The sequence below is a fragment of the Benincasa hispida genome, chromosome 12 (genome assembly GCF_009727055.1).
Source record: "Benincasa hispida cultivar B227 chromosome 12, ASM972705v1, whole genome shotgun sequence".
In the NCBI taxonomy this organism is placed as follows: Eukaryota; Viridiplantae; Streptophyta; class Magnoliopsida; order Cucurbitales; family Cucurbitaceae; genus Benincasa; species Benincasa hispida.
This window is the reverse complement of record NC_052360.1, coordinates 25,280,417-25,295,581: the sequence shown is the minus strand read 5'-3', so window position 1 is coordinate 25,295,581 and position 15,165 is coordinate 25,280,417. Positions and strand designations below refer to the sequence as shown.

The window sequence follows — 15,165 nt, the reverse complement described above, 5'->3', positions numbered from 1 at the left end:
CAATAGTCTCTAGATATTTATTTTAATTACAATGTAATTACGAATATTTCTTAATAAGTCAATTGCAATCTCATTTGTATAGTTGGGATAGTTTAGATTTTTATACATTCGTTTATCTTTTATTTTAAATTCGCTTTGCCATTTTTACGAATGAAATGTTGATTTGCTATTTTTACAAATGAAAAACTAAAATCTGTTATTTCTCTTATTAGCCCAAAAAATTAGGTCAGAATGGGAACAAGAAATGGAATTAGACGGATAAATTTTAAGGTAATTGCAATAGATAATACTTTTAAGAATAATAATTAAGTGTATAGTGCAAAATCTATTAATGATAGACTTCTACCAGTGACATGGTCTATCACTTATAGATTCTACCAATGACATGGTCTATTACTAATAAAATCTAAGAATTGGATCTAAATTTTGCTATCTACCGATCTTATTTCTTATTGTACTATATCTAGACAAGATTTGCTGTGTTTACAACTTTCCCTAGTTTTTAAAGACATTAGACATATTGGTAATCAGGTAACATAAACAACAAAATCAATGAGGCTTGAGGATTAAAGTTACTAGAACAGTTTCTCGAGCGTTCAGCATTCAGATAGATACTGACCAAAGAAGAATTTACGTAAAATGTTCCAAATAATTTAATTTAAACCATTACAATCCTTAAACTAGATCATAATTTAATTCAAACCATTACAATCCTTAAACTAGATCATCAACATTTTTCTTCCAATATACGAACTTTGCTTATTTTTTAAGCACAATCCTACATCCAAATAGAGACATGCCTCTTATTCTAAGCCTCTTACTTAGTAAGAACCACTTAACCTGATTTAACGAAAGTCCCCCACCACACCTTAACCTGTGTTCCTCATTCCAGCTGCTATCCCATTGATAGTTATCAGCAATGCATCTCTTAGTTTGTTGTTCCCTGCATCACATCTCAGCCTTTTTAATATCTCCACTTGCAGTAAGTTCAAAGGATTAAGATAATGGAGCCTGCTTTCAATCAGCTTTCTCAAACTCCGATTGTTCTCAGATAGTTTCCCATGCCTGCTAACTACCAATACATATTTCTCTGTCTCTACTAGCTCTTTCCTCAATGTTGATCCAATTTCGCGCCGACTCTCCGACACAAGGACTTCATCATAATGTTTTGCAATGTGAGTATCAGCTTTCCCTAAAACCATCTCTATAAGGTCTAGGGTGCTCTGGAAGAAAGGCCATTCTTTGTACATTGATTTCAAGTCTTCAGTGTGACCCTTTTCACATACTCCTTTTAAACCTGCCCCAACTCCAAGCCAAGCTGGAAGAACAGATCTAGTTTGTGTCCAAGCAAAAACCCATGGTATAGCTCGAAGATGGCCGATCCCAACGGAGGTCTTTCTTCTTGTTGGGCGGCTTCCAATGTTAAGGAAGCCAAGCTCTGCCTGAGGAGTGGCCTCATTAAAGTAAGAAATGAATTCTGGATTTTCATATACCATGCTCCGGTAATTCTCACAGCTGATTTTTGAGATCTCCTCCATGAGATTACGCCATTTTGTTTCTCGAGGTGGAAGTGGCGGACGTAGAGTTGAAAGGAGTACGGCCGTGGTATATATCTCTAGCTGTCTAACAGCAGTTTGAGGCAACCCAAACTTGGCCTGCACCATCTCCCCTTGCTCGGTTGATCGTAAAGTACCCTACCAGATGTATTACATTGATTCAATATGTCAAAATGATGATTTGTAATCTGAAATTACATGGGGGACCAAACAATTTGCACAACAAATTCCCACACCAGAAAATTAATTGGGAAAGGACACATAAATTTAAAGATCCAATGACAGACGTGAAATGGTTATCTCCACATTGCATTCTAACAAAGATCAGAATCAATTCAGCAGGAATCAATGTTCTTAATCTCTAAAGAGAGCCAAATAAATATCATTTAACTCGGATTATTTTTCAACTTACCATTACCGAACCTGGAGGCTGGGATTGAATGGCCAGATACGTTGGCCCTCCCCCACGGCCGATGCTCCCTCCACGCCCGTGAAACAGGGTAACTTTAATACCATACTCGTTACATGCAGCCACAACGTCTTCTTGAGCTTTGTAAAGTTCCCATGCAGCAGTGAAGCGCCCAGCATCTTTGCCAGAATCAGAATAACCTACCATGACCTGTCCAGATGAACTTTTTAATAACTGAAATAGTGACAACCAGAAAGTAGATAATTTTTATGTTATCATACCTCTTGATGTCCATTATGGTTCTTTATGATGTGCTCTCGATACCAATCAATAGATAATAGTTTCCTGATCGATGATCCTGCTTTCCTCAAGTCGTCCACAGTTTCAAACAGAGGAACCACCCGCAACCTAGTTCAGGAAATATTTTAGCCCATGGATAATCTTTGCTACATCTAAATTAGCTCTCTCCTACCCTCTTTAATAATCGTCTTCGGGAAAAGTTCAAATAACTACGCGACTGTTGTAAGCCAGTCAGAAGAGTCAGGAGACCAGTGAAAATCTTCTTCAGTTGGTAGAAGAAAAATACAATATGAAACTTTTTCTAGCTGTTACAGCGAAAACACATGTTGAATAATCAATAACAGTTTTGAATTCTGCCTGCATTTCCAGGACATGAACACCAACCGTTTGAACTTATTTCATTATGCAATATGTTTTAATTGATAGAACCAACGTCGTACAACACAGCTTTCAATAATAATAATGCAAAAAATCACTTTACCGGTTCATACACAAGGATTTTGCAGAGTTATTGTATTGAATGTTTAGCCTTAAGACTTACGTTCCACCAGGACATGGTCGTCCTAACTCGCCACTAACAGCAAGTCGTGCATCTTTCTGCAGAAGTTCCACTGCAAGGACGTCACTTGCCTGCAGTTATCAGGTACAATATACTTCTATAAAAAATCAGAAAATAACATTGTTTTTGTTTGGAGAAGGTAGCACTGCTACTGGATTCAATACCAAAAGAAAATAAAATAAAATAAAAAACGATCATTATCGTACATTTGAGGCCATAGAGATCACATAGGCACCAAGTGATTCACTCCCTAGCTCAGCAGCAACACGGAAGGTGTCCAAAACTTCCTTAACATCAGGAGGAACCTGAAAGGGAACAATTAAGCCGAACATAAGTATCTAAAGTTTAAAGGGGAAACTAATGCCGAACTTACCATCATGCTGAAGCAATCTGAGAACAAGATTCTGTCAAGCTTTTGGCATTATCACAATTCAGTAGGAAACTTTATAGTGGTAAAAACATGCATGTCAATTAAGTTAGCACTTGCATACTTGACCTTCATAACTTCATAATCACAATTTTTCCTTTTATTTCACACAGCAGAATTTTGAAAACTGGCTTTCAATCCTAAAAGAGATAAAATAAGACATTCAAGAAATATATCATACAAGAAAATTCTTGTCACCACATAAGTCTCTAATAGCCTAATCTTCGAGAAAATTACTTTTCCCTTCAGCATATCTTTATAGTTAAGGGAGCTATTTGGAAAGTTTTTCAAATAAAAGTTTCTGAAAACTATTATATAAAGTTGTTCTCAAAAATAGGTCTGAGTTCTTCAACGTTGACGTTGAATTTATACACTCAGAAAAATTATTATCCAAGGTAGGCCCTAGACTGTTTAGAACATAATCTTTGTATAGTGAAGCCTTGACGGAAGAGTAGCTTTGACATAAAGGTGAGTACGAGGTTATCTAGAATGAACTGGATGAAACAAGAAAAATTGTAATACTTTTTTCTTTTTTCATAGAGTTGCAAATTTCAAGAGATGCAAAAAACTTGATTCATTGCTTGTTTGCCTTCAGGAGACAACGAGATGAGGAGTGTAGCCTTCTTCCTTGTATACTCTTCAAAACTTAAGCATTCATATGAATTTTGAAAACTGGTTTCAATCCTAAAAGAGATAAAATAAGACATTCAAGAAATATATCATACAAGAAAATTCTTGTCCCACATAAGTCTCTAATAGCCTAATCTTCGAGAAAATTACTTTTCCCTTCAGCATATCTTTATAGTTAAGGGAGCTATTTGGGAAAGTTTTTTCAAATAAAAGTTTCTGAAAACTATTATATAAAGTTGTTCTCAAAATAGGTCTTGAGTTCTTCAACCGTGACGTGAATGTTTACACTCAGAATTATTATCAGGTAGGCCCTTAGACTGTTTAGAACATAATCTTTGTATTAGTGAAGCCTTGACGGAAAGATAGCTTTGACATAAAGGTGAGTACGAGTGTTATCTAGAATGAACTGGATGAAACAAGAAAAATTGTAATACTTTTTTCTTTTTTTCATAGAGTTGCAAATTTCAAGAGATGCAAAAACTTGATTCATTGCTTGTTTGCCTCAGGAGACAACGAGATGAGGAGTGTAGCCCTTCTTCCTTGTATACTCTTTCAAAACTCTAGCTTTCATATGAATTTTGAAAAACTGGGCTTTCAATTCTAAAACGAGAGAAAATAAGACATTCAAGAAATTATATCATACCAAGGAAAATTCTTTTCACCACATAATTCTTCTAATAGCCTAACTCTTCGAAGAAAATTACTTTTCCATTTCAGCATATTTTATAGTTAAGGAGCTATTGGAAAAGTTTTTTCAAATAAAAGTTTTCTGAAAAACTATTATATTAAATTGTTCTCAAAAAATAGGTCTGAGTTCTTCAACGTGACGTGAATGTTATACACTCAGAAAAATTATTATCAAGGTAGGCCCTAGACTGTTTAGAACATAATCTTTGTATTAGTGAAGCCTTGACGGAAGAGTAGCTTTGACATAAAGGTGAGTACGAGGTTATCTAGAATGAACTGGATGAAACAAGAAAAATTGTAATACTTTTTTCTTTTTTTCATAGAGTTGCAAATTTCAAGAGATGCAAAAACTTGATTCATTGCTTGTTTGCCTCAGGAGACAACGAGATGAGGAGTGTAGCCCTTCTTCCTTGTATACTCTTCAAAACTCTAAGCATTTCATTGACAGTTTAAACGGATATCTAATTAGGAGGAAAACAATGTTATGGATTGGTAGTTGTAAGGCATATGGGCCTATAATAGGTATATGTGGTTTTCTTCTGGTAAAAATGGGAAGTTAACAGGTTGAACATCACTAAGGTTTTGTTTTTTTTTTTTTTTTAAAGGAAACGAACACTTTTTATGGAAATAATGAAAAAGGGATTCGCTCTATGGTGTGGATGATAATTATTGGCAAGATCTAATAGAATAAGGGTTTTAGTTTTTGAAATGTGGAACTTGGATTATTAATTGTTTACGTTCAACCAACTTTTCAATTTAGGTTAGCCTACGAAAATGAGATTTTCTTCCGAAGAGTTTAGACAAGGAGATCTCTTTCCCCCGTCCCCTTTCCCTTTTTCCCCGTCATCTTAGCTAAGTGGCTTCGTTCCTTTTCCCTTGGAGATTGAGGTTTTGTGGTGTGGTATACGTTTGTGGGTAAAGTATTCGGGTGGGCCACCACCTCTAGGATACTGTCGAAAGCAATCCCTCGTCTCCTTGTTTTCTTATTTTTTTTCAAGACATTGTCATTTAGAGTGAGATAGGTCCCAAATCCATCGTCACATGGGATAATAAGAAAGGGGAAATAAAACGTTGAAAATAAGCAGTGACTTTTGGTCAACGGTTTTATACAACTACTGTGCATATTGTCCTCCAATAAAATATCATGAATCGTTAAAGAACTTCTATTAGTTCAGTAACAAGTTGTATCAGTTTTTCAACTAACGTTTTACCTCAATACTTGGAGGAACTAGCGGTCGCTTCCCCTTCAGCTCTCTTGTTAAAAATTCCAACTTCCTTTCTTCATCCCAGTCACTATATGTACCCATGTCCAAATAAGTTGTAATGGCGTCCAGAGTATCAGCATGTCTACCAGATTCCTGGTTACACATCACAATCATAACCTGAATACTTCTTCCCAAGGAAACTTAGGAACACAATGATATACCAAGTTAATGTTTCTGACATGCTACTTCATAGGAAACAATATTTGACTAAAATAGGGTTTACCTGACGTAAATCTAGCTTCATTAATACAATACCAAATGTAGCAACTCTTCTAATCAGATCAACTAACCGACCATCAGCAAGCACCACAGATCCACATGATTGCTGCATGAATGGTGTGGTATGTTAATTTATGAATAGACCAACACTTTAAAAAGATATGAGAGAGAAGTCTGGATTACCAGAGACTGATAGCATAGAAGCAGCGGCTCCAAGAGTTGATCTGCTGTCTCATAGTAATCCGAAGGATCTTGTTCACAAGGAAGATCCTCAAGAAGCAGCTCCAGCCTCCTCCGTGTTTTTACAAGCTGGCTCACCAAAGATCACGTAAAACATTCAAAACTTTTACTAAATGAAAAAAACATAATAATGTACTTAAATAGAAGATAGCACCATCTTTATACTCCTGTTTTTTTTTTCTTTTTCTTCTTTCTTTTTTTTTTTTTTTTTTTGCAAAAGTAGTATACCATATTTTCCAATTTTTAAAATATGACGTGGGATGTTATAGGTTTTTTTTTATTATTTTGTAATGTGTCATTTTTGTAAAAATGAAATGAAAAAGAAAAAAAAAATATTTTTTTCTTTGAGTTCAAACATGTGTGGACGGGGATTCAAACCTCTGTCATATCAGTCGAGGGCATATTCCTTAACCAATGGAGTATGGGTTGAAAATTGATTGCTATAAAATATGAACATAATAAATCATTTTATAATGATATTTTGGTAATTCCATCTCAAACGTAAGTATGCTGCAAATCTTATTTTAGATTAGGCTAGTATGAGACTAAGCATGTTATTAACCATACTGAGAAACTTTTCCAGAGAATGTGACACAAACAGGAAAACATGGACGACTTTAAAGCAACAATCCTCCTATTTATTTACCACATCATTAGTCAATACTTCTTTTTTGTCCCATCTAAATGCTAAAGCGTGTTTAATGTGGCATCCATTGATGCCTGATAGATATTCCCACATACAATAAAAAGTCAAAGACAAACAGAAAGATAACGGCAAGAAAGAAAGAAGAATGGAGATCTAGTTCTCCGTATCTGTGAGAATAACTTTTGCATTTAACTCATTAAATAACATATGTGGATATTTGGACTTATTCATTCACACCTCAACTCCGTAAATTGAAATGTTAAATAAGACAGTTCAAAATCAAATATTTGCCAGATCATTGATTGATATCGATGTCTAGATTTGAAGACATTCAATAGAAAATTTCAGGAGCCAATTATGAGAAAACAGAGATGCCAATTCCAATTTCAATTCCAAAAGTTAATAACCCATACTACTGGTCTCCTAATAATTGCCTACACAGTAGTTTCAATATTTTGACCTTTCTTGGAGAGTTGAATTGCAAAATAACCTCTCTTTATGAAACCAATTTTTGAGAATCATATCATAACATTCGATGAATCTATCACCAACTGAAGGACCAAATTGTAAATTCACAGGTTATCCAGTTCAAGATCATAAATATGTCCCCAGTTTCCCATACAGTCAATTACGTTAACTTTAGCTTACCTAAGTTGCCAAAATGAAAAGTCGTACCTTGTCTTTTACCCTACCCAAAACAACGCGGTAGGGTGCAATGCCAGGACGTTCAGGGAGCCTGGGTTCTAAAAGCTTCTGAAAACTGGACCTCCCAATCTTAGATTCTGCAAACAGTTTCCTCTGAGCAAGGAGTTGAGTTGAATTGAAAGAGGCGTTACGAGACATAGAATTGGACTGAAATGCACTTGCACTAGATGAATTTCCATTTGATAAAGATGCATTTGTATTTGGAACAGTAATTTCCTAGTAGAAGGGACAAATAGTTGGAAAGCAAGAATGAGTGTTACTGGTAAAAATGAACACTATAAACATTTGTGCAGTAGATAAATGAGATCATAAATATCAATAAATGCACTCTAGATCTTGCTTCACCTGATTATTTGATGATGTATGATCAGTCCTCGGAAATTCGACCCTAGAATACCTGGATTCACCATCATTGCAATCTGCATGAATGGCTAAATGAGATTAACAACCATCCATTTCGGCAAGAAGTGAGAACAGTAAGATTTAAGCATAATAAAAGGCACCCGTAAGCAGAAACAAGTCTTCTGTGTAAACAGAGGATAAAGAAGAGTGAAATCCTTTTTTCATAACAACTTTTACTTCTTTTTAAAAATATTAGTCTTTCCTCACCTCACGAAAATTTTAATAAGCCACATCAAAGAAATATTGCATTTTCAAGGAAATTTCAAATATGTCCAAATTTGAATTTGTTCGAGCAGGTATTGTCAAGATGATGATTTTTCACGACAGGAGTTGAGAATAAATCTCCGGAATATCCCATACCCGTGCATGAAGGTAGATCAGCCCTGAGTGGAAGTTGTCTGGGAAGTGCAGCAGCATGATGGCCCTGATTCTTCAATTCATTTTTGCTCGAAGACTGATTCCATATCTCGTGTCGATCTTCAGATACAGCTTCTGAATAAATAATGGGATAACCATAAATTTTAGAATGGGAATGACATGCTACAGAAATTGGCTAACCCCATATCAGACTCATTTGAATTAGATATAGAGAAGAGAATAGAAGTATGCAGAATTTCAAATATTTTGGAGAATAATAAGACACTGGACTAGAAACTGATTGTACGTGTACATGATTGAAAAAATTTATGATGTCGAATCAAAGTAGAAAAGTAGCATTTGTTTCAACAATGTTGCTGTGTTCCTGTAATCAAGAGCCTCAGATGTAAACATTCTTCATCACCTTATTTCTTCTCCTTTCTTTTTTCAGAAGCAATCAAAAAATGTTTCCATCTACGTTCAGTAATGTACTAAGAACCATTCATGAAACGTATATTTAGGGAACTAAAACTTGATAGCAAGGCCTCACCCTTCCGTTCTTATTCCAACTCAAATATTTCAAGAAGATGCATACCTTTTCGTGGTATACTCAAGGGATTGAACTAATGACTACTAAAACAAATTGTAACATCCATTCAGATATTCCCCAAGACTGAATTATCACCAACTACGACCAACTAACCAGCATTTTCTATCTGCGTTCACATGAGGCCTTGTGGCTAATCTAAATCAATATCCAGTAAGTAGTTGACAAAATTGTAACATCCATTCAGATATTTCCCAAGACTGAATTATCACCAACTACGACCAACTAACCAGCATTTTCTATCTGCGTTTACATGAGTTCTTGTGGCTAATCTAAATCAATATCCAATAAGTAGTTGACACAATTGAACTGAGAAAAAAAAATTGATGAAGTTTAACGATCAACTGCTTGGCCAAACGTCATCATTGTTTCTTAGCTTTCAAGCATTACAGATATATTACCCATTTCAAGAATTTCATGTGCCAGACCGTATAATCTATCGCTGCATCGGTTCATGGAAAGTTCAAATTGCAAGCTGTCAAGCTCTCGAATGTATAGATCAATAGCCATCCACCTAGACAAAAGAGAGACGTCTCTTGTGACCTGAAGAATATGAAGGGGAAAAATGCTTTTTTTACTTTTCTTTGAAGGAAAAAAATATCAAAAACTGCAACGTATGATGATAAATTCAATTCTAGAATGAAGCAGAACAATTATGCAATCAGAGAATATGTTTCATGGCTACAATACCAGTCATGGAACACGGTGAATAGCTAAGAAGCACCGACACTTTAATTTGGTTAGCAACACCTGGACACTCCGATACTTGTTCAACTCGTATCAAATACTTGTTAGTGCGATAGATATGAGATACTAGTTGTACAAAGCCAAAATAAGACCAACATTTGGTAGACATACATCAAACTCTTCTTACATATACTAAATCAATACATATATGAAAAAAATAATAAAATTTGAGAGCAAAATACATCAAATTAATTTTTTAAGCATAGAAATAAATAAACTAATTAATTTTAAATTTCCTTGTTTAAAAACGATATATATGTTAAAAAAAATGTATGTTTTAATAAATGTGTATTGCACTTGGTATTGCATGTAAGAAAGGTAATCCATGTAAAATCAAACACTACTCCAAAACCTACTCTTTTTCAATAGGACTCCAGACCTATCTGACACTATCAATATACAACAAGAGTTTTCTAGAAAAAGAACCAAATGAACCATCACAGAAAAGCTAAACCAAGCTAACCCATGAACAAAGAAAATGCAAATTACTTGAATATCCTTACAAAACAAAGCAAGCTCTTCACAAGAAAATCTATCCTCCACTAGAAATATATTAGGGAACAAAGTATTCACTGGCACAGAAATATGGGCCGACACATATTATATTTATATAGAATGACATTATGTCTTTTCATATTACACATATGAAGTATATTTATGCCGATGAATGCTATATTGTAAATGTAGACCTTGTACATTGAATTCTATCGAGATTTCAAGATCAGGAGCTTAGTGGAATACTTGAGTTGCAACAGTATGAGAGATATGGTTTGAGGAAGCCTGATATATGAGCCCCATTAAGTTTCAAATTTTCATCTCATGAAACAGAGTGGCAATGAGATTCATTTTGCCCTATATTTTTTACATTTTCTTTACAAGATTCCGTATTCTTCCAATATTTTTATTTTCTAAATGATGTCAAGATGAACCATACAACTACAACTTTTCAAGAAGGTGTTAAAATTAAATATTACCCCTTGGTAAACTTTATGTACACAGAGGTGATTTTCAAGTGGTGAAATAATGTTTGCGAACAATTTTATAGAAGAAGGTAATAAACAGAAGAGGATATTGAAAGTCTCACTTTTGCTGTGACATTTGGATTTCCATCCCTATCGCCTCCCATCCATGACCCAAATTTTATTGGCGTGCAAGTCAAAGGAAGCGACTTTCCAGTGTGCTATGAGAAGGATTGAGAATTGTAAAGTTGAAAAAAAAAATAAAGAAAATTCCAGAAAAAAAATAATGATGGCGCCATAAAAGCATTGAAGAATAATTAGCATCAGAAACTCGTGATAGACCTTCTTTAAGGCATTGCTGAGTCGACGTAAATAATAAGGAACAGCTTTCCACAGGGACTGTTCCACAATGTTCAAGCCTGAGAAATACAATTATAATTGCTAAAGTATACCAGTGCAGAAAAAACGAGATAGTTTAGCATCCAAATGACAGGTTTCTAATCTCAAAATTAAATTTAATTGTTTACCAGCCCTAGCTTCATCAACTGGTGTAGGCTTGTGGCGTCTAAGTTCATCTGTCTGCCATATTGAAGTTATCTCCCTCACCTAAAACGGAGAACAAACATAGATTAAATCAGAAACAAAACATAGACCAGTTGTTCTTTTTATCATACAAATTCCAGACTTAAAATCCCCTTCCCAAACCCCTCATGTTAGTTCCTAATAAAATGGGAAGAAAGAATGAGAAGTGGTTTGAGAAAATAAAATAATACCAGATCATCAATTAGCATTTCCCGATCTTCAGGACTCAGGTCGGGTCTGTCATTGTAGTCCAATAGATGCTGCAAATATCCTTAAATTAATCACCAAAGATAATATGCAACAAGGAGTAGGATGTTGATATTCATATTATTGAATTCACTGATAACATACTGCAATGCGGACATGTTTGTACTGCAAAGTACGACGATTTATTTGAGTTGGATGTGCTGTAAGAACAATTTCAACCTCCTGCAAAGATAAGAGTACAAGATTAAGAAGAGAATTTGACGTACTCCAAAAATTAAACAAACTAACACATAAATCACTAAATATTTTGGACCATGAAAACTGCAAAATCACATTAAAATGGTGCTTCGTCCTGCCAACTTATAATTATTACTTCAGCAGTCGGACAATGCGAATTGTATACTCGATGAATCCTACTGAGCAACCACTTGTAGCCAGTTCTAAATGATTTGACCATCCAATTGAGAGCAACTATAGTTTCCATTTTTTTTTTCTTTTTCTTTTTCCTTCCTTCTCTGTTTCGGAGAAGAAAATATAACAGCTGGGGGAAAAAGAAACAAAATAACAGCAAAAGACCTGCTTGCAAACACTGTCGTAAAGCTCGTCAGGAGAAACTCCGCCCTGCACTAGCTGATTAAAAACTTCATCGCAGGATCTTGATAGAGGTGCAATATTTCTCGACTTACGAACCCTGTCAATTGTGAAAAGCAACATTCATTTCCAAGAAGATGATTCAAACGGCAGTCATTGTCAAAATTAAAATGGCCTTTTAATGAAAAAAATGCATATTTTCAACTGAAATAGTTTGTCCTATGATGTAGCCTCGTTCTCAGAAGGCTTTATTTCATTTTTCTCCAATTTTTCGGCAAGCCCAGAAGAACAACAGCATGGTGTAACTCAATTTGTTTCACAACAGGATCACAAATTCACCAATGCGAAACCCAGAATCCCTTCTCTTTTGTTAACTTCGATTCCGCATAAATCTAGTTTTCAAATATATGACTAAGTAATAGGTAGACTGAAAGTCAACCAACCTGTGGTGGGTTTCTGCAATCCCCATCAAATTGAGAGAATGGCTAAATGCACGAGCCAGAGAGAAAGCTTCCTCTAAAGTCATTTCCGACAATTCCGATGCAAGCTGCCTCTCAAGAAGATCTGCCGTATCCTCGATGCCCGCCATCCTCATATTGCAAGCGCTCTGTTGAAAAACGATACATCCGATTAAACATATAACTTCATTATCACACACATCCATCTTTCTCATCGATGCCACTTCACAGAAGTTCCAAACATATTGAAATCTCTGCCATGGACACAGAAAAGCTGCATCCTCGAAATCTCTAGCGTATTTTTTTGCCATGAACTTATGCATGATTAAGATTCCCCATCCTAGAACCCAAAAGAAAACCGAAAAAACATCGCACATCAAGCACATCATGAATTGACTCTTCCATTTCCCTCACACCAATGACCAATCTCAGTAAAACAGACTCGAAAGAGAAAACTATTCACGGGCACATAGAACAAGACAACGACCATTATGAAACACGAAAGAGTAAGCAAAAAGGAAGGATAGCGAGAGAGAAAGAGAAACCTGAGCGAGGACGCGAGTTCGTTCGAGTTTGTCCATGAATTCGCTGCCAACTTCGCGCTGTAAGACATCGTGAAGAAGGTTGTCAAGCAATTTACAGTCATCGTCGAAGCTTTGGAAGGAGATTTCTTCAGCGATATCGTCAGTAGTGTCCGTCATTGTTGGAAGGAAGAAATGCAAAAGAGGAAGGAAGAGAGAGTGAGAGGTTTAGAAGATGAAGAAATTAGATGAAACTTGAAAGGATGAAAAGCTGAAGAGAGGGATCATTCACTACTTAACTTAATTCTGTATGATTTTTTTCCTTTTTTTTTTTTTTTTTTGGGGCCCAAAATGGGGTACCTGGCAGCCAACTAGGATGTTGCACGTGGCTGGAGTGCCGAATATGGTGGGAGCTGTTAATGGTGAAGCGAGAGCGATTTTGTCACCAGGTGATTCTCCGTAAACAGCGTGGCCATTTTTCGATAAATAATTGAAGGCCGAAATAATAATTTATATTATATGATTTCCCTTTTTTTTTAGATATAAATAATATGTTAAATTATGTGTGTGGTGGCATAGCTTGGGACTAAAATGATGTACTCAAACCAAAAAAAAAGACTTAGAATGAGTATGGCTCATAATTGATGTGTATTTCTATATTGAGATCAAATATTCAAATTTCATACTCTATTTATTTTATTAAATAATTTACTTAGTATTTCAATTTCGATCAAAAGATTAAAGTTGGAAAATTGCTGATTTTGATCCAAAAAAAAATTCAATTCAAAAATAACCACATTTTTTAAATCTACTTTTGTTAACATCTTTTCCATTTTTTCAGTCTTTAAATGGAGAGACTCACCACGTGAAAATACAATTTTACCCCTTAATAAATGGTCATTGAATTGTCTTGAATATGAAATCACTCAACTTACCTAACTCACATATCTTAAATTAGAAACTTCAATTTTCAAGTTCACATTTTGTTTTCAAGATATAAATGTTTTACGTGAGGGTCTCAACTTTAGGAGAATAATTCTTTTTTAGGAGGTCCCAAGTTCATAAGAACAATTTCATACTTTTTTTAGAGTTCTAAAAGAGACACGTATGTTGAAAAGTAGTCTTTTGTTTTTGTTTATATATTGAAAGGTAGTCATTTGTCTCGTAAAGTTGATTTCGTAAGTAAATCTTTTGTCTCATGAAGTAACTAGACAAACTTATAACTTTACGAGACAAACGACAAACTATCTCGTTTGTCTCGTAATGTTGTAAGCTTGTCTTGTGAAGTTACTTCACGAGACAAAAGATAGAAATTAACTCGATTTTACAAGACAAAAGATATCTTTTGTCTTTCGTAAAGTTGAGTTCATTTATGTCTTTTGTCTCGTGAAGTAACTTCACAAGTCAAACTTACAACATGACGAGACAAACCAAGCTAATTTATAAACTTCCCACTATTATGTCTTGTGAAGTTTGTCTCTTGAAATTACTTCACGAGACGAACTGCATGAGATGCAACGATGGGAAGTTTGTAAATTAGCTTGAAAGCTCTTTGTCATTTGTCTCATAATATTGTTAGTTTGTCTTGTGAAGTTACTTCACGAGATGCGAGACAAAAGACATAAATGAAATCAACTTTACGAGAGAAAAAATTCAATCTTTTGTCTCGTAAAGTTGAGTTCATTCTATTTTTGTCTCGTGAAGTCACTTCATAAGATAAATTTATAAATTTACGAGACAAACGAAAAATTATCTCATTTGTCTCGTAATGTTGTAAGTTTATCTTGTGAAGTTATTTTACAAGACAAAAGACTTACTTACGAACTCAACTTTACGAGACAAACAACTACTTTTCGACATTAAAAAAAAAATAAAATACTATTTTTCAACATACCTACCTCTTTTGAAACCCTCAAAAAGGAAAGAAATTGTTTCCCTGAACTTGGGACTCTCTAAAAAGGATTATTTCTTTGAAGTTTGGACTCTCACGTAAAGCATTTCTATCTTGAAAACAAGTGAAAAGATTAAAGTTTCTAATTTAAGAGATGTGAGTTGGGCAAGTTAAGGTGATTTCATATTCAAGGCAATTGA

The 15,165-nt window shown here is 34.8% G+C and overlaps 1 protein-coding gene across 1 annotated transcript; it reads right to left on the bottom strand.

The window, feature by feature from the left end:
• Positions 1–615: 615 nt before the first annotated feature.
• LOC120092921 (phosphoenolpyruvate carboxylase 4) lies at positions 616–13,349 on the bottom strand. The gene is made up of 20 exons (XM_039051165.1): positions 13,099–13,349; positions 12,539–12,702; positions 12,081–12,195; positions 11,649–11,726; positions 11,489–11,557; positions 11,243–11,321; positions 11,058–11,134; positions 10,841–10,936; positions 9,411–9,552; positions 8,406–8,537; positions 7,989–8,062; positions 7,614–7,859; positions 6,236–6,361; positions 6,057–6,158; positions 5,780–5,926; positions 3,031–3,129; positions 2,807–2,895; positions 2,247–2,373; positions 1,969–2,175; positions 616–1,694 (listed from the first exon to the last, which is right to left on the bottom strand). The coding sequence occupies exons 1-20, from the start codon at positions 13,252–13,254 to the stop codon at positions 870–872; spliced, it is 3,150 nt and encodes a 1,049-aa protein (XP_038907093.1). The 5' UTR covers positions 13,255–13,349; the 3' UTR covers positions 616–869.
• Between the last annotated feature and the right edge of the window lie 1,816 nt (positions 13,350–15,165).